Here is an 18,664-nt window from a genome sequence, read left to right on the forward strand (position 1 = left end):
AGAAAGAAACTGTAAAAGAAGTTGCTGAATTCTTTTATCGGGAGGAATAGAGATTATCAAAGAATCTTCATCTGATGAGATTGTTCTCGATTTTCTGTTATACTTTTTGCATTCATTGGTGCAGGAAATGCTATGTCTACTCATACTGACAGTATGGCATAATCATATTGATGTTATGGGTGGGCAAGACAGTTTCAAGTCAGTATGCCTCTTGCTACAGGAGGCTGCCTGTGTTAAGATGAATATTAGGTTCTGGATAGGCTGAATCTCCTTTTTTTCCCTAATATTGCCATACAATGTAGAATGGCTGTAGTAAGAGCTAATGCCTGGCTGGTCAGCCCTGAGAATGAGTGACCCAATGAGCAATACTTCCATTATTATATTCTGGTCTGATTGACCTTTAGCTCATTGAAAGCTGACTTGCGTAAGTGCTGAAAGGAGTGGGAACTCATGTCTTTTGGTTTTGGAAAACCAGGAGTCTTTCCTTTCCCTCCTTAGTCTGGAGGGTTTATGTAGGCTCTGTTCCGTATGTTGGTTTAGGTGGATGTACCAAAACGTGGTGTCTCCGATGTTCTTACTGTAGTCTGGCATTAAAAAATGAGCCACTTCATGTTTACTGCTTTTTGATCAGGGGACTTTGCTCGCTGTAGTAGACTGTTACCTAACTGAGTAGACCTGGCTTAGACAATATGGTATAACTGAATGTAATTTTTAAAGACTTACTGGAATAATCAGTTGCTCTATAATGAGCAGTCCGCTGCCCACCAACAAGCTGTAATAAAATCCCAGCAGTAACTGCCGTAGACACACAGATGTCACTGTAGAAATCTGAATAGCAGAGGGAAAAGACAAAATGAGACTTATACAACTGTGGGACAGTTTGAGAGCTACTGAGAAGGAAATGAAGAGAGGCCAGCGAGCCAGCTAAGCGGTTTGTTCCAGAAATTTGCCTTCATTGGTTTAAACTTCATGTTAAAATTACATTTTTATTGCTACAACACTGACATATCTTTATGAGGAAGTTAATAGGAGGGAACAATCTTTCAGCAAATTAAATGAAAGGCTACTATTTCCAGCTGACATCTGTGAAACTGCTGCTACATTCCTTGCAGCAGTGCTTAGAGGAATAAATGAGCAAGTATTCATTATAACTGAGCTTTAATGGTGACCATATACTATATATCTTGTAATGGTGCTCATGTTGTGCGGTTTCTGCGTAGTATAAAAAAATAGAGTATTAGTCTGTCAAAGGCCCATTAATGTAAATGTCTTGATTCAACATTTAGCCTTGGTGAGACTTGTGTGTTTTAAATATATCCCAGCAAATAGCAATAGGTGCAGCAAATCTGACGGGCTTTCTGGTTGACCTTTCAAGTTGTCCATTTCATGTCGTTCTGCTTACTTTATAGATAGCAAAATCTGCTGGAGCAAAGAAGATTTTAGGTGTTTCATTTGAATTTTAATTATTTTCAAATTAATATCTTCTAAGGGGTATTAGAATGTGCAGTCTTTCAGCAGTGTTGTCAAATCACGTCAAGATATTCTACAGAGGCCATAAACAAACTATTTTCTCTATCTTCTATTCAGAACTTTGTAAAAAGAATTTTGCATAACTATATTTTAATCATCATTGTTTTAAAAGCTAGTAGCTGTTGTAGCTATCTTTGAAGACTTAAAGCTGCCATTTTAGTATTCAGCCTGTTATACAATTGAGGTTTACTAGTGTCCAAGGTTTACCAATGAGTAGTAGAAGTTCACAAGCTTGGTTCTCAGTGAACTAAACTTGTGTTTAGTTCTGAGCTAAAGAGCAGTTCATTTTGTACATAATAGACCGGTTCTGTTGAATCACATACCACAGATGCTTTGATAATGCACACCTTAAAAATAAGACGAGGGATGTTTATGGGTTTTACTTGCTTCCTCCTCCCCCTATAATGCATAGAGAAACTCTAAAATTCCTTTTACTACTACTTTTAAAAAGCTTAATTCATCAGGAATGTAAAATTTAGCTTTCTCTTGCTTTATTGGATGATTTCTGAGTCATATCCTAAATGAAATAATCGTAGAAAAAAAGGCAGAAGTCATATATTTAGTCCATCTGTTCTGACAGTGATGCAACTACACCTGAGATTTTCCAGATGGATATTTGTCAAACCATTTCTTCAAGATCTACAAGAAAATTGTTCCATGAATACGTTACATGTTCAGTTGTTGCAAATTCTGATACTAGGTAACTTCATGAATTCTCCAAACCTCTTTTTTTAAATATTTTTTGAGTTAGCAGAATACTTGTCTTCTCAGAGCAACTGATGATTCAGCCCTTTGGCACAGGCTCAGAATCACATCCATTTACTTCTGTCCTTCAAGAGCAACAGAAAGAGAGAATGAACATTGGACAAAACCATGGCATCACCATTACTTATATTTTGTGTTGTTCTAGAACAGTTCAGTACTTAATCCTTTGATATGGGAGTTTTTATATTTCAGAATCTCTTGAGTCTTTCTGAAGCAAACAATCAGGTTTTTTTTTTTCTTATCCTTTTTCAATCCTTTTTACTTGTATAGCTTCTTTTGTGTGAGCCAGATTGGTTTCTCATTAATCAGTCATGTAGTGCTTTGGATTTCCATATTGACTAAACATGCCTTACACACTTCAGAGGATCAGAAGCAGACATTTTGCTGTCTGCAGAGATAGCAGCTGTTGCAGAGATCGTGCTTTGTGATTGTCTGCTACAGTGGGGGAAGAGAGGCCTTGTGTATGCCAGCCTAGCCCTCACCCGCACAGCAAAGATGATTCAGAATCGAGATAGCGCCCTTGAGATTTCCTGGCCTTTGAGGCTGCCCTTTTCAATCTGCTTACCCAAAAGAGATGAGGCTGCGAAAGCAGAGCCATCTTCTTTCTGACTTGGGCCAGGTGCTGCTCTCATATTCCAAAATTTGTAATTTTGTAAAAGTCAAGAAATGAATAGTTTTGATAGACTTGATACACCTATTTTAAGTTACTGGTAACAAACTTAAAAATAGTTGGTTTTGATGGCTTATGAACTCAAAGTCTCTCTGGTTCACAAAAGACAATTGTGCACTGTCGTCTTCACAGAACCACAGAATCACAGAATGGTTCAGACTGGAATGGCCCTTAAGAGATCATCTAGTCCACCGCCCTGCTCAAGCAGGGAGTTATGTCAAGGAGACTTCATGACTTCTCTGGGCAACCTATTCCAGTGCTCAGTCACTCTCACAGTATTTCCTTATGTTCAGACAGAACTTCCTGTGTGTTTCAGTTCATGCCCGTTGCCTCTTGTCCTATCACTGGGCACCACTGAAAAGTCTGGTCCCATCCTCTTTACATCCTCCCTTCAGGGTAGGGCCACAAGACTTCAGGGTAACAGTCTGCAGGCTCCGGTCCCTTAATTGTCTTTGCGGCCATTTGCTGGACTCACTCCAGTAGCTCCATGTCTCTCTCGTACTGGGGAGCCCACAACTGGACACAGTACTCCAGATGTGGCCTCACCAGGGCTGAGTAGAGGGGGAGAATCACCTCCCTCCACCTGCTGGCAACACTCTTCCTGATGCACCCCAGGATACCATTGGCCTTCTTGGCCACAAGGGCACGTTGCTGCCTCATGCTTAACTTGGTGTCCACCAGCACTCCCAGGTCCTTCTCCGCAGAGCTGCTTTCCAGCAGGTCAACCCCCAACCTGTACTGGTGCCTGGGGTTATTCCTCCCCAGGTGCAGGACCCTGCACTTGCCTTGGTTGAACTTCATGAGGTTCCTCTCTGCCCACTTCTCCAGCCTCTCCAGGTCTCTCTGAATGGCAGCACAGCCCTCTGGTGCATCAGCCACTCCTCCCAGTTTTGTATCATCAGCAAACTTGCTGAGGGTGCACTCTGTCCCTTCATCCAGGTCACTGATGAATAAGTTAAACAGGGCTGGACCCAGTATTGACCCCTGGGGGACACCACTAGCTACAGGCCTCCAGCTAGACTTTGTGCCACTGAGCACAACCCTCTGAGCTCTGCTGTTCAGCCAGTTTTCAGTCCACCTCACTGTCTGCTCATGTAGCCCGTACTTCCTGAGCTTGCCTATGAAGATGTTATGGGAGACAGTGTTGAAAGCCTTGCTGAAGCCAAGGTAGACAACATCCTCTGCTCTCCCTTCATGTCCCAGCCAGTCGTTCCATCATAGAAGGCTATTAGGTTGGATAGGCATGATTTCCCCTGTGCAGGGGGAACCAGTGTGCAATACCTATTCAAAATATACTCTGTTCCGGAAAAGGTCTTCATTCTAGTTTGGAAAACAAGTAATGCACATCTTGCAAGATGATCCTTTACTATTCATGCTGTACTATTCTATTTTACATCTGTAAATCAAAAAAGCAAAAAAAAAAAAAGCTTAAAGTACAGATTTTTGTGCTTAAGCCGTTGACTGGAGTGACAGATTACAAACAAAGTTTAAAAACTTTCATTGAATGTTTTTCTCAAACTAGGAGAGAAACCTGTTTTTCTTAAATTCTTTATAAAACTATGGCATCACTGATCTCATCAAGAATTAAAAGAAAAAGGCAACGTGCTTCCCTTATATGTACACTGTTACATATTCAGAAACTTTTTCAATATGGTTAATGAAACAGTGTGTGCTGATGCAGGAAAAGAAAATACACATACTGTCTTCAGCAGGATTCAAGAAATGTGTTTTCTGAGCCTTTGATCAATTATTTTAAATAGTAATCCTTTCATGCTGATTTCACTTCATCTCTTATTATTTGTATTTTCATTGTATTGATTATAGCCTCATTACTTTTAAGAAAAGCTTATTCAATACTTAATGCCATCCTCTTTATCATCTAATAATCTAGTTTACAAAGTCTTGAAAGAAATATCTTAATCTTAAGTATGGTCATAAGTATTAATGCGTGGATCGTGATTATTTGTTTCAGAATTACTTTTACAAGAAATGTTTGTACTTACTATTTTTTCTGCCCGGCCAAGGGAACATAGGTCTTTCAACCTTTTTCAGCTCTACTGAATTATTTGGTAATTGAATGGAAAACTCCCTTCTTTAAGATGTTCACTACTTTAAAGTATCCTGGTATCCTAATTTAAAACATGGATTATTGCAAAAAGATGATGGAACAAAGTTCAATTTTCTTTAAAAATACATGTCCTACCTAATCTGACTTTAGTGATTTTTCGGGGTAATGTTTGTCCTTTTTTTTTTCTTTTTCTCATTATGGTATAATCAGGTTGTCCTGGACCACAATTTTTACTGCATCTCTGAGAATTAAGCTATCCTGTGCTGTGTCTAGCTATCTGTGAGAGTCACCATCACTGATTTCCTTTAAATAGCTCAGCTGTAAGATGGAGAGCAAGTGTGTAAAAGTATTGCTTGAAGCAGTTATAAATAGATCAAAGGTGAAGTTCAGGGGTTGGTAGAACCACAACTGAATAACTTAACGATTTACTTTTCTCAAAGCATTTGTCAAAACAGATTATGCCTTTAGAAACCCTAGTCTGAAAAAGACTGCTTCAAATTTTCATATCTAGAAAAGCTGTCCCTTTTGATGAACCAGAATGCCATTTTCGCAGTGTTTCATTCAGCTGTTGCAGAATCTGTGAAGTCGATACTGGAGGCAGCCTTCTTTTGACAGCAATGGTGTCTGTTATACGCATTTAGATTGACTTACATAGCTGTTAATGCATATGCATTGTTAATGCATTGTAATCTATGGCATTTATAAGTCGATGTTATATCATAAGAGTATCACAGCTGTGAGTCTTGTGACAAGCTGTCCAGTATCTAAAACTACTGTTGACACAACAGCTGTATTAAAACAAGAAATAATTGACTGTCAGTCAGAATGTCTGTGGCATAGAAGCCTTAATATGAATGGTAGCTTCAAAACTGCTTAAAACAGATCTCTGCAACTTATCAGCCAACTCTTTTTAACAACAGAGCTATGCAGTTAGTGCAATAATTTTGATTCCCAGTTCAAACATTCAGTCATGCCACATGCAATACCAAGAACAATAAATTTGAACGAATGCTTTGAAAGACTCCTCATCAAACTAGAAAGACCCAATACTTGGATTTTGTCCTGTCCAGAAGATCAGTAGTGACTTTCCTTGAAAGTGTGACTCCTGCTCTTCTGATAAAGAAGATATTGTTTTCACGATATTCCATTACACTATAATTTTTGATTTGATTAGGAGTGGTTTTAGCCTGAACTAGAAGTCATCACTGGTGCAGAATCTGCATCATAGAAACATGCCTTGGTACTTTTCACTTGTTTGTTTTTTAGTACTAAAAGGCATGTCAGAGAGGAAGAGAGCATATATAAGTGGTATTTTTTATGGACTCCCTCAAAACTTTTTTTATCAGCAAATATCTGTTTAGAATGTGTTTTTCATTGGCTTCCCAGAACAGGATTGTGAGTTTTTCTTTTTTCTTTTTTTTTGGCTGTCACTAAACCTACTTACACTGAATTATAAAAGTTGTTACTGTAGGGAATTTTATTCTAATACCACCTTCTTTTACACCATCTAATTTATTATCGCTTGGATGGCAGAGCTGTAGACTTCTATTCATGACTTTCCATTTCCTGTTATTTTCACTTTACTTCAGGGACTTGATTAAAAGTAGTCCATGCTGGTACTTACTATCTCGAACCTTGCTCTGTTGTGTTGTATTCCCTCCTGCTTTTTTAGCCCTTGGAAATTGATTAATTAAACGTTTAGCGCATAAAGTAATAGGAAACATGAATTGTTTAGTTTATTCATTAGTGTATTGCAGCAGAAATATGTAGGGCTGTGCCTTGCTTAAATAGATAATTTTTATCAGAGATGATTACATTAATAAGTACAGTTTTAGTACATTTTTAGATGGTGCCACTGAAAAATACATTTATACACTTGCCACTTCTAATAATGACATTTTAAATTATGTACTGCTTGGCTACTAATTGTCCCTCCTTCTCACAGTCCTCCATGTGATGCATACACCTAAGCTTTCTGCTCTGTTAGTTTGCTTCACGGTGGCAGTTCCACAAGCTTTGATCCTCCTTTTGGGTACCATTAATGTTATAAGTGTCACAGGGCAGACAGCCACTCAGAAGTGATTGTAAAGCCCTGCCAGTAAAGTCCTAAAGAGATTCAGTTATATTTCCACAGAGAAATGCTACAGAAATTTGACACAAACAAAGCAGCTGAACAGCCTGAATGCAGTGGTAAGATTAAGATACTCCAGTTACTTTAAGCATTAAGCAACACAGTATTGCCAAATCCAGATGTTCAAAACTCATGGATCACAAAAGAAGTATCTGTTGGTGCCTGATGGTTTTCAGAGCCCTCGGAGAAGGTGTCCTGTTTTCTTCCTTAGCAGCTGGCAGATTTGAATGTGTGTGGTAAAGCATGCTCTTCCCACAGACACTGTCGCTGGGCTCTGCTCCATGGCCAGGTGAGATTGTCTCCTCTTATCTTGTTTTTTGCTGGCCTTGTGGTCTCCCCCCATCTTTTGGTTCTTTCTGCTCCCTCTGCCTCTCCTATTTCCATTCCTTTCAGTGTCCACTCACTTGAGTATTTTCCCCGGGACCACCATGCTGACCTAAGGGTGAGCAAGTAGTTTTCACCATAGTGAGACTGGTGCTATTGTCATGACCATAAGTTTTGGGATGGTATTGAGCAGTGACGTTTTACTGGGCTAAGGGTGCTTAGTGGGTTTTCATGGACTATGACTTGGACGTTGAGCAGGGATAACTCTCTAGCCTCCTCTCTATGTGTTTAAATACACACACCCTTCCAACACCTTCACCACTGACTGGATCCTTCTGGGAGGTGGGGACTTGTCCTGGTGAAGACCATAGTCTAGGCTGTTATTGGAGATTTCATACTTTTTTCTCCATCCCTGTGAATATAGAGCCCCTTCCCCTCGTACAGGCATTTTCACGGCCAACTCTCCCTCTCATTGACTCCACAGGTGCACCATCTGTTTTCTGCTTTGTATTTTAGTATACCAAATACTAGGGATGTAACAACCTAAGCAGAGAAAAGAAAACTGCAGGTTGCCTTAAGCTTCTTTTCTTTCCCACAGCTAGAACTAATCCTGGTTTGGTTTTGTATTTTCTTTTCTTTTCCTCAAATTAATGTTTTACTGCACCTTCTGTTTCCTTCCTGCTTTTACATAAACATTTCTCTTCAATCTGTGTTGCTGTTCAGACCAGTTTCTAGAGAAACTGCCTGCAGGACTTGTCATCTTGACCAAGATCAGGCCACTTGAAATTTATTCCATGATTGTTTAGCATTTTCATTTTTTGCCTGCAAGTATCATGAGAAAGTAGTGACCATTCTAGGAGATCTCTGAAGGTTGCTTCACAGGTCTCCTAACAAAGGTGAAAGCAAAAAAGTTGGCAAGAGGGTAACTTGTTCTTGGAAAATTTAATCTCTGGCAATGTGACTGATGTGCCTAGGTCTCTTAAACAACTGTTCATCCTCAAGGATCTGAAAAGTATTCTGACTGGTCCCATCTTCCTCCCTAAAATTAATGGGGGCACAAGGAAACTGTTTGCTCTTCTCTTGTGCTATTACAAACAGACATCCCCATAATGTCTGTACTGGAAAGTGTGCCACGTACATTAGCTTTGAAAGGCGTGACGAACCTCATGAAGAAAAGTTGGAGATCTTCTTTTAAGAGCTATTTCCTATTAGCTTCTCTGTATGGAGCTGTCCTGATTGTTTCCCACATGACGAAAGGTCAGCCACAGTAATCTGACTTTTCCTACTCTCATTTCTAGTCCTCAGTCCACAGGTGATGTGCATGTGCCTCCAGTACAAACTGATGAATCTCCTGTACTGGCAGAACTGAAGTTGCCAGGAGATCAGGGTACATTAGTGATGACACTGAATATGACTAGGCAAATAGACAAAATTAATGTTTTCAAACTGATAGCTTTGGGGACTATACCTATTCATTTTCTCATTTGTTACAGTATGCAAACCATTTGCGTTGTATTTGACATTACAGCACAGAATTTTTTTCATTCCCTGTAGCACTGTAAAATTGAGTAACCACTTTTATCGTTAGTCCTCATCCCACAGTTGCTGATGATACTAATTCACTGGCTGCCTCCTCCTGCTGAGTCAGCATCTCTAGAAATGGCCTCACCAGGTAATTGCTGGTGTCAGTTGGTGTTGAGAGAGGGCAGCTCAGCTGCGCAGGAAGCTACCAGCTGGGCAATGATTAGGCAAGGGCAGCGGGAGTTGCGCATTCATTGTCACAGCTGAAAAACTAACCAGCTGTTAGCATTTGCCTAAAAGACTCTAGCAAAACAGAGGAATAAAGCAGACATCAAAAAACTACTGTGTAGGCTAGCTGACTGATTTAAGTTTCTTTTTGTGCTGTCTCCAGCTGTTGAGACATTGTGTGAGAAATGCTTAACCAGATTATTATAATTTTCCTTTCTAGGAAAAGAGATACCGTGGAAAAGTCAGAACACCAGCAGGTGTTCTGCCTTCCTTGGCTGATGCTGTTTGGGGGGAGATAGGGTTCACAGAGGAGTGCAAAAAACTAATTGCAATTTATTGGAAGCTGGACGGGAAGGTGTTTCACAGTTGGTGCTGAGACTAAAAGCACACAGGTAGAGTGCCAGCCCCGTCATGGATGTCCCTGTTTGACCTTGCACACAAGGTGCTGTGCTGACAGCACGTGCCTCTAGGCTAGGGTGGAAGAGTTGAGTTGTGGTTCGGGCACACCTCAGATCTTGGTGTTCCCATATTTCCTCCATAAAATATGGGCTCAGGGGATTGTCCAGCTATGGGGAAAACAGAAATACATTGAGTATCTATGAGGCATTAACAAATAAATGATCGATTTCAGTGCTTGTGAAAACAGTCCCTTACAGCAAGATCTCCTATATTGTACCCTTTGGGGGAATGTGTGAAGGGAACCATCTTCTGAAATATCTTCTGAGGATGTAATTTATCAAATGCAGTAGTTGAAACTCCAGCAGGCGTTGCTTGTGTGCTCCATGGGCATTGTTTTTGTTTGTTTCAAAAAGCGTGAACCTCTAATGAAATAACTTTATTCTTCATCACGGCTTCTTTATAAATTAAATCGTAAACCGTGCATGATTAACATTATGTAGCTGCAGTATTAAAAGGACAAAGACGCAGCACTGGCATTTGCAGAGAACCTCTTCTCTAGACTATCAACAGCTGATCACCCTTTAATTCCCTGGTTTGGTGTATGGTTTTTGATTTAAATTCTCTCTTAGCAAATTGTTAGCAAGAGATGTGTGTCTAATGATCAGCATTGGTTTCTGGTGATCTTCATTTATTTTTATGATATATTGACAAATTGACATATATATTGACAAATGCTTCCATTCAGGGCAAGATGAAAAAGATCATTCTTATGAAAGCATTTTCAGAGGTGGCAATCCTAAATAATGTATGAAACATTAGATATTCTATGAAAACGGCCTCCAAGAACCATCTTTTTGGCTGCCTTAGTGACTCCTCAGCTGTATTCCTCAGGGAATCACAGTATGCAACTATAGTACCAATGAAATATTTTTTCCCATTATTAACTTATTATTATGTTGGAGTATGTGTCACAAAATATATATTTAGAACATACTAATTGTTTGTTATTAAGTCCATTCATTTGCCTTGTAAATGCTGAAAGCAATTAAGTTTTATTTATCTTTTTGACATATCTTATGCTATCTATGTTTCTGTAGAAACTTAATCTTTTAAATATATTTTGTTTAAAATTAGAAATAGACATTGAGCATATAGGTGAAAACCTGACTTTGTACTGACATCCTTTCATTTATTTTAAGGAGACTTAGTTGACTTAATTTAATTAAAATATTATTATAAAAGAATGGTTGTGGCAGATAAGAAATAGACTGAAGGCTTTTATACTGTATAAGCATTTTATTAGAAATGCAGTGACTGGTCATTATGTACATATACTGACTTTTATAAAAGGAAGACATTTATTTCGAAAGAAGAAGAAGAGAGCCATGCATAGAAATAATCACCAGTTTAGCCAAAATGGAATGTCCCTTTGCAGATTTTGCTCACTGGACTGAAATATTGCAGAGGAAATAATAAAACTGACATGTATTACATCTATGATGGAAATGTCTGACATGTTCATAACACATTGTGTTAACTTGTTTATTTTACTAATTCAGAACTGTAATGAGCAACCTATGGCACCATCTGTGTGCCTGTGACTGGCTAGGTGTACAAGTTTCATAGACTTGGAGGTGTTTTTTATGTCACAGTACTGCAGAAAGATTTTCTTTATTTTTTTAATTTAATCTTCTCAATAATTTTCTTGCAATATTTTAAATAAATGTCATTGTAAGTGTGGCCTGCTCAAAAAGAGAGCATTAAAAATAAAATCTCAGATAGGAAAAATCTTATTTTATAATTCAAGAATTAAAAATATAATGTTATAAAGTGTTAATCTCCATATCTACTTTTTAAAGAGTCATAAAATTAATCTGATATCTGAGAAGCTAACAGAAATCTTGGGGAGATTTGGGCATCACGAAAGGACTAAGTGTAGGTGAGTCTGGTCTCCCTAGGTTTGCTCTGCAGAGGGAAAGAGCCCATCTCTAGCTTAATCTCCTCTAAAAAGTGATTTAATTCCGCTCTCTCTCTGCACTGCTTGTCAAGGGAGCCCTGGAGAGGTTCGTTTCTGTGAATACCCTCTCTGCTCTCTCATTTCCACGTCTGCGGTTATGGTCAGTCCTTCAGTGGATACACAATGTCAGTATGCTGAATTATGCAGCCTTGGTTATGAGCCGTGCTTTTTAGTCCTGCGGTGTTAAAATTTTAAGGCTAAAATTTGGAAAAACGGTCATATTATACTTGCAGAATTATCTGAGTAGTTTCTACTAAATGGCTGTAAGACCGAATGGCAATTCAGGTCTCTCTTGCAGGGGGTGGGGTGGGGATCCTTTCTTTCATTAAAAAAAAAAAAGTAATAATTCTACTTTTTTTCTGTTTAAAAGATACTCACACTTTGGGGGTGAGCCACAAGGAGGGGCATGAAATACACCCTAAGGGAAGCAGGAGGGGGAATAAGGAGAAAAAAAAGATTCAAAAAGTTTCAGGAAAACCTCTGTGTGGCTATGTGTCCTTGGCCTCCCTCAGGGACAGTGCCCAGTTGCGGCGGGTGGCCCAGGGACGGGGCGCTGCCATCGGATGGGCCAGGTGACCTTCTGTCTGTGAGGCTTCCTACTAAAATAGGATTAAGTTGAGCCAATTGCCGCTGTAAGTGGTGTTCTCCTGCATGAGGATTGCCTTCCTCGCTAGCACTCCTGGCAGCACCAGGCGCGACCCACTTACTGCAGCCTGAGTCTCGTGACTCGTGTATTTAAACAGGCTCTTCTTAGGGTCACACTTTGCCACCATCATGGTTTGAGTAGCTTTTTTGAAAAATAGATCAGCGTTAGAAAAGCCCCAAAGGATTGTATAGTGTTATTTTCATATTTAATACTAAAACTTTTGACAGTGGCAGCTCACAGATGCTTCCAGTTATTGCTAGTGGGTCTCTCTTCTTCTGGCCCTTCACCTTGTATACTGGCTGTGCCTGCAGAAGCATATCAACCCTTAAAGTTGCTTCTGCCTTCTGCATTAAACACTGACTTTCTGAAGTCTGCTCCCCTCCCCAGCCAAGTGCAAGCAGAGCATCCTCTGCTATTTGTGTGACTCAGTCTCATGCTGGTGGAGTCATCCTGACACCCTCTGGAAAAGGTTGGGGGTGGTAAACACGCTGTCCACAGAGACAGGAACAAGTGTTGTGACACGTAAGTGTTTTGACCCTTTAAACTATTTGTTCAGTTGCCCCCAGGAGTTCCTGTTCCTTTCACACAAAAATTAGCTGCTGTTATATATAGGAGTTGTAATGTAGTTTTTAAAAAATCTTGTAAGTATTGTGCTGCTGAACTTCTAATTTAAAAAAACTTTAAATATTTTTCCGCTGTGATTCCCCTCTCCACATATATTTTGGACATTTTAGAAGTGCTTCCGCAGTCATACTTTCTGTTCCTACATTCGAAAGGATCAACGTTGGTCTACTAGGAAAATACTGGCTGAGTTACCAGCAGCCAAGGTCAGTCGGTCTCATATTTGCTGTGAGAGGGAACCACAAAAGATTTAGAAACACTGTATTTCAGAGTCTGTGGAACCCAGTGTTCAGTAACAAAGTTTATAAAATAAATAGGAAATTTCATCATGAAATAGTGATGGTCATGCTTTAATATGAATTTCTGTAATAGAAACAAAGTTGGAAAAAACAGCAGTACTTAGGAAAATTCACTTAAAAAAATAAAAGCACCCATCTTCAGTTTCCTTTCTTTAAGCCAAAGAGTCTGTTAAAAACCTGCCTTCCCTGGTTGAAAAGGTTGAAATCTCTCTTATTCTGTATGTTTGAGAGCTTTGTTGAATATCTCCCAGGGTCTCATAAAGTCTTTTTGGGAGCTGATTATCTGGATTGTCCTGCATTCTGGAATATCACCTTAAAATAAAGATAGAGCTGAATGGAACCAGAAGCAGCACTGTGGCTGCTGTTTCCACCCCTCCAGATATTCAGAGGGAATATGGAGAACTTGGCTGCTTTGCTGCTCCCAAAGATGAAATATGTGATGGGATAGCAGACCTGCACAGCTGAGGTTGCAGGAAAAACAGCTAAAGACACTGAAGTTTCAGTTCTTTGGTTCTGCCATTTGTTGAAACAAGCTTGCCAATTTTGACTTACAACGCCCATGAGTCAAAACCAGCAGGTTTCTCCTAACCTTGTCATAATCATTTTGCAGAGTTGCCAGAAATATGTCCATGCTTTTCCTTTTTGATCACCTGTCCCAATCAAAGCAATAAAAACCACCCTAAAAAGTACATAGATGCAGCATGGATGTTTCTTCCTACTTTTATTGTACTAAGAGTAAAGAATGCAAGTTTACCTTCTCACACCATCCTACATAAGAAGAACCTGCTACTTATAGTAAAACTTGTAGTGAATACATTGCTGCATGCAGAAAACCTTTCAATAGCTCTGTTTGGAAATTCTTCTGGTTGCCAAAATGCAGTACGTCAAAATGTTCCGACAAAATACGTTGATATCAACAAAAGATCTGATGGAGTGCGAAGTAGGAACTTACTACAATTTCAGCCAAATTTGGTTGGTGCATTGCTGCAGGAACAGCTCAATATTTCCAATTTGAGATTTACTGAGCAATTTAATAGAAAAAAAAGCTGGGTTTTGGCTTATTGCACCAAAACATGGTAACTTTTCAGAATTTTGAAATATTTCACTTTGGGGGGGAGGGGGAGAGGGGAAGCAGCTTTGTTTATCAGTAGAGTGTTATGTCATCTCTTTTAACCCAGATGACCTGAGGACAAGCTAAAATCATTTGTTCCAGAAGTCAGCAGTTAGGCAGGATTTTGGCCAGTACGCCCCAGAAATTGTACCTGTTTCTTGGGTGAATGACCAGTCTGTAGATGTAAGCTCTCCAATCCATAGATGGGAGGTTTCCAGACATTGTCTGTGGTACTCACCTTGATCTTATTTTCCATGATATTCAAGGCTTTATGGCACCAATTGGTTAAATTCTGACCCAAGGTAGATTAAAGTGCAGACAGCTTGTAAGACAGATCGTTTTTTTCTTCACTTTTTTTTTTGCATCAAATGTCAAAAGCACAGTGAGGTTGCTTTTAAATCAATGAGATATTTAGATCCCATAAAGCTTGTGTTCTGTTTCTGTCATATAAATATCATATAGAAGTTGGGTTGTGTATGTCTTTGCAATACCTTCAGTTCATTATTGATTTTGTTTTCAGTTAAGATTAGAAAGGTTATTCTCCTTTGGAGTTTTGGGCAATCATTTGTATCTGAGGACTTAACGTGTGTCAGTCTCTTGAACCTTTGTGGGCAGTCAGAGGAGCCTCATCAGATGTATTTCCTTTTGCTCCACCAAGTTCCCACCACCACTCAGCACTCAAAACAAATTTAGTCATTTCAATGCTTTTTATGGTCTAGAAAAAAGAAAATCCATAGTATACCTGTGGGGAGTATTTTACAGATGCTAAGGTACTTCAGAAATAGGATATAAGTACATCTATCAGTAGGTAATATTCTAGGTTTATTTTTGGTAGTACCTTAGTGGGTTCCAAAGGCACCTTCAGCTCAAGGCTGGACAGACATAAGGCAATGCAGGGATTAAAGCCAGGCCATAGAAACACAAACGTGTTCTTTATTCATAGTCTTTACTTTGCTTTTAAAGTTGAATGATATGTTTTTATTTTTTGTGTATGATAGAAATTTCAAAATAATGTATTAATATGGCTAGTGGGGAAATAACTTTACAGGAGATTTCATTTCTTTGTATCGATTGAAATTTACTCATAGATATTTGACCTTTTGAAGAAGAAATTTTAATAGAATTGACAACCTCCACTATAATGAACTGAAGCTGGATTTCTTGTTTTTTTTTTTTCTTTTCAAAATATGAATCGCATTTTAACTTGGGAAGAATACCTTATTTTCATACTTGTGTAAGTGCTAACTTATGACTCTAGTGACTGCTTGTCTGCAAAACTAGTATTAAGAAATTCATATACATGCATATATATGTGCCTGTGTGGGTGTGTGCTTTTTAATGCTATTTAGAACTATAAAAAAGGAAGACATTCCAGCATTTAATAAGTCTACTTATTTCTAACACTCATGGCAGGAATGTGCTGCTCTGATATGTCATTGTGCATCCAGATGCTCAAGAAAGTTGGCTAGCTTTTCTTTAATTTCATTTTTATTCTGAATATTGCTGATGGAAATTTCAAGGGGGAAAAAAGCTTTTTTTAATGAAACATTAAGAAAGTTTTTCTCCTGAATTTCAACCAGAAGTAGTTTCTAGTGGGGATTTAGCAATAAATTCATTTTTCTCTCCTCTAAGCACAAAACCAGGGATTAATTTTGCTGTGAAGTATCCTTGGGTCTTAATTAAAATTGAAATTACTCATCCTGATAAAAATGCCCTGTCAGACAATGCCTAAGAATTCTACTCCCCTTAAGATCTCGTATTTTAAGGTAATAAACACTTGCCCTGTAGAAGGATGGGGACAGTTAGGACTGGAGTTTGTTGTGCTAGATGCAGGGAAAGCAGGTGAGGTTTGAGAATGTTTTTATTATATTTTCTTTAAATATGATGTCATAACTGATACAATGATATGTGTAATAGAGCTATTCATGAACTAAAAGACTGGCTTGTTGCAAGAAGTGGTCTTATAAACCTAGAGCAGAAGCGGACTGAAATAGTCCAAGGTCCTGTTACAAAGTCACGGAAGGCTGCCGAAGCATGACTCTTTTGGCAGATATTGAAAACTTTTTAAATTCATTACCTTCTGTTAATAAATTATAGCCATTACATGATTTATTTTATTAGCATTGCCTTATAGATGCTCATGCTTGTTTTCTGTTTCTCTTTTCCCTCCACCCCTGCTTTAGTGGGATCGGTCGAAACTGGCCGTGGGCCTCTGGCGGCAGCAGCATTTTGGCAGAGTTTGGAACATTGCACCTGGAGTTCATACACCTGAGCCACCTGTCTGGAAACCCGCTGTTTGCTGAAAAGGTTAGACTGTTCAGGAAAAATCATGATCTAAAGATAAATCACATGTTAAGAGGGAGATTAAATATCCCTGGGGAGAGATTTGGATTTACCTCAGTTGTAAATATTCATCACAGGAGGTGGATATTTTCTAGGCAGACCCTAATCAATTTTGCATTTTTATGTTAGTTATATAGAGAGAGACCTGTTCCAAAGTTACTGTGATGCATCTTCTTGTATCTAGCACTTACCAGGCCCCATAACATGTATCACTTTTGTTTATATTGTAAGTTAATATTACATTAAACAGTCAGACCATGGAGTTCTCTTCAGCACTTTTCCTGAATGTGTTGAAAATAAAAATGAATGTTATATTGGAGATAACGTGTGATACTTGTAGAAAGCAAAGGGCCAGGGCTGCCTTGCCGTCATTGCAGTAAGTTTTGTCTTTAAAATGCAAGATGACGTCATTGCTGTCAGTGAGGTCAGAAAGCCCTTCCATTGAATTGTCTTTTATAAAATGTGCTCCAAACGTTCTTTGGGGAAAAGAACAAAAGAGAATAAAAAACTCCTTTATAAGACAGTTGTAATACCTACTAATCCCCTCTGACCCCGGCCCTCAGTTCTCAAGCAAATTTTACTTTTTCATTTTGGTGCTTAAATAGTATGTCGATCCTGTTCTTAATATGCTACATCTTTTCTTTTTCTCTCCTTCTCTCTGCCTCTCTCTCTGCCTTGCTCGCTCTTTCTCGCTTTTCAACTTGCACTTGTTTTAGTTTTGTAGTCCTGTTCCAAGTAACACATGACATATTATGCCTTCTGGCCCATGTTATTTATCTAAAAATCTAATTAATACTGAGATTCCAAATTTTTAGTAGTAGTTCTAAAAGCAGTGATGAATACTACTTCTAATGAATGCTACTAACATGAATACTACTTACACCAACCTAAAGGACTGAACAGCTTTGCTGAGATTTCTGGTTTGCGTTTGTCATGATCTTCATTCTCCCAAGTTGCTAAATTTGCTTTTTCTGTGAATATTAAAATTCAGTCTAAATTATTTCATGTGCTCTGCGATGAACTGTGCTGGTGGATGAGTCAAGCCACAGAGCATGCGGACTGTGACCGTGTCCCTGGGCCACCCCTGCAGCGGGGTCCCTCAGGGTGCCGGGGAGATCTTGGAGCCCGATCAGCTCTTGCTGGGCAGGGTTGCTGCATGAAGCCCAGTTCCAGCAGCGCTCTGCTTTCCCGTCATAGCAGCTTTCCAGGTCACTGCTGCATCTAAACTAGGTGATGGCCTTAAAACATAATACCGTTTCTAGTTTGGATATATGAGGGACGTAATGCTGAAGTAGCTGTGCTTAGTTAAGGCAACTAACCGCCATGAATTTCAGTCTCCTGTGGTGGGGCAAGATATTCTGGAGCTTGCTTCTAGTGTCCCGTCTCCTTACCAACCCTTGACACAGAAACTCTGGAGGTTTTGCAGAACTTGTTTACATGGTGACATTAGCTGAGAGGATCTTTATTAAAAATCATGTGAGTGTATAGAAGTATTCTGACACACAGTGCATGTCTTGAGTTATACTATTTTTATTTTAAGGGATATTTGCACTTTAAGACTTTTGTACTGATGCTGTTTTATTTTTTGGAAAACTGGATCAGTGCTTAGTGTTTTGTACCCTTCTAATAGGTAATGAACATCCGAAAAGTTCTGAATCGACTGGATAAACCAGAAGGCCTCTACCCCAACTATCTGAATCCCAGTAGTGGCCAATGGGGCCAGCGTAAGTAGATCAGTTCTTCAGTACTATGAACATATCAGTATGCTATTTTTAGACGTTAACTTCTTTCTATCCCTGTTACATATTTTGTTGATTCCTCACATTATCTCTGAGTTTTTGTATAATATAAAAATATTACATGCTTAAAAATAATAATTCTACTTGCTGTATTTTAATGTACTTTTGATCTTTCAATATGGCTTATATAAATGGGGAAATGTCTGAATATGCATGCTTTGTAGTCTACAAAGTCCTTTCCAGGAAGTCTTT

The 18,664-nt window shown here is 39.0% G+C and overlaps 1 protein-coding gene across 1 annotated transcript in view; it reads left to right on the forward strand.

Annotated features, from left to right (window-relative positions):
- MAN1A1 (mannosidase alpha class 1A member 1) overlaps nucleotides 1-18,664 on the forward strand; it is a 148,430-nt gene that overhangs the window by 101,610 nt on the left and 28,156 nt on the right. The window contains exons 6-7 of the mRNA XM_067293796.1: nucleotides 16,514-16,637; nucleotides 18,304-18,397. Of these exons, the coding sequence (XP_067149897.1) occupies nucleotides 16,514-16,637; nucleotides 18,304-18,397 (218 nt within the window). The remainder of the gene's footprint in view (nucleotides 1-16,513; nucleotides 16,638-18,303; nucleotides 18,398-18,664) is intronic.

The sequence above is a fragment of the Apteryx mantelli genome, chromosome 3 (assembly GCF_036417845.1).
Source record: "Apteryx mantelli isolate bAptMan1 chromosome 3, bAptMan1.hap1, whole genome shotgun sequence".
In the NCBI taxonomy this organism is placed as follows: Eukaryota; Metazoa; Chordata; class Aves; order Apterygiformes; family Apterygidae; genus Apteryx; species Apteryx mantelli.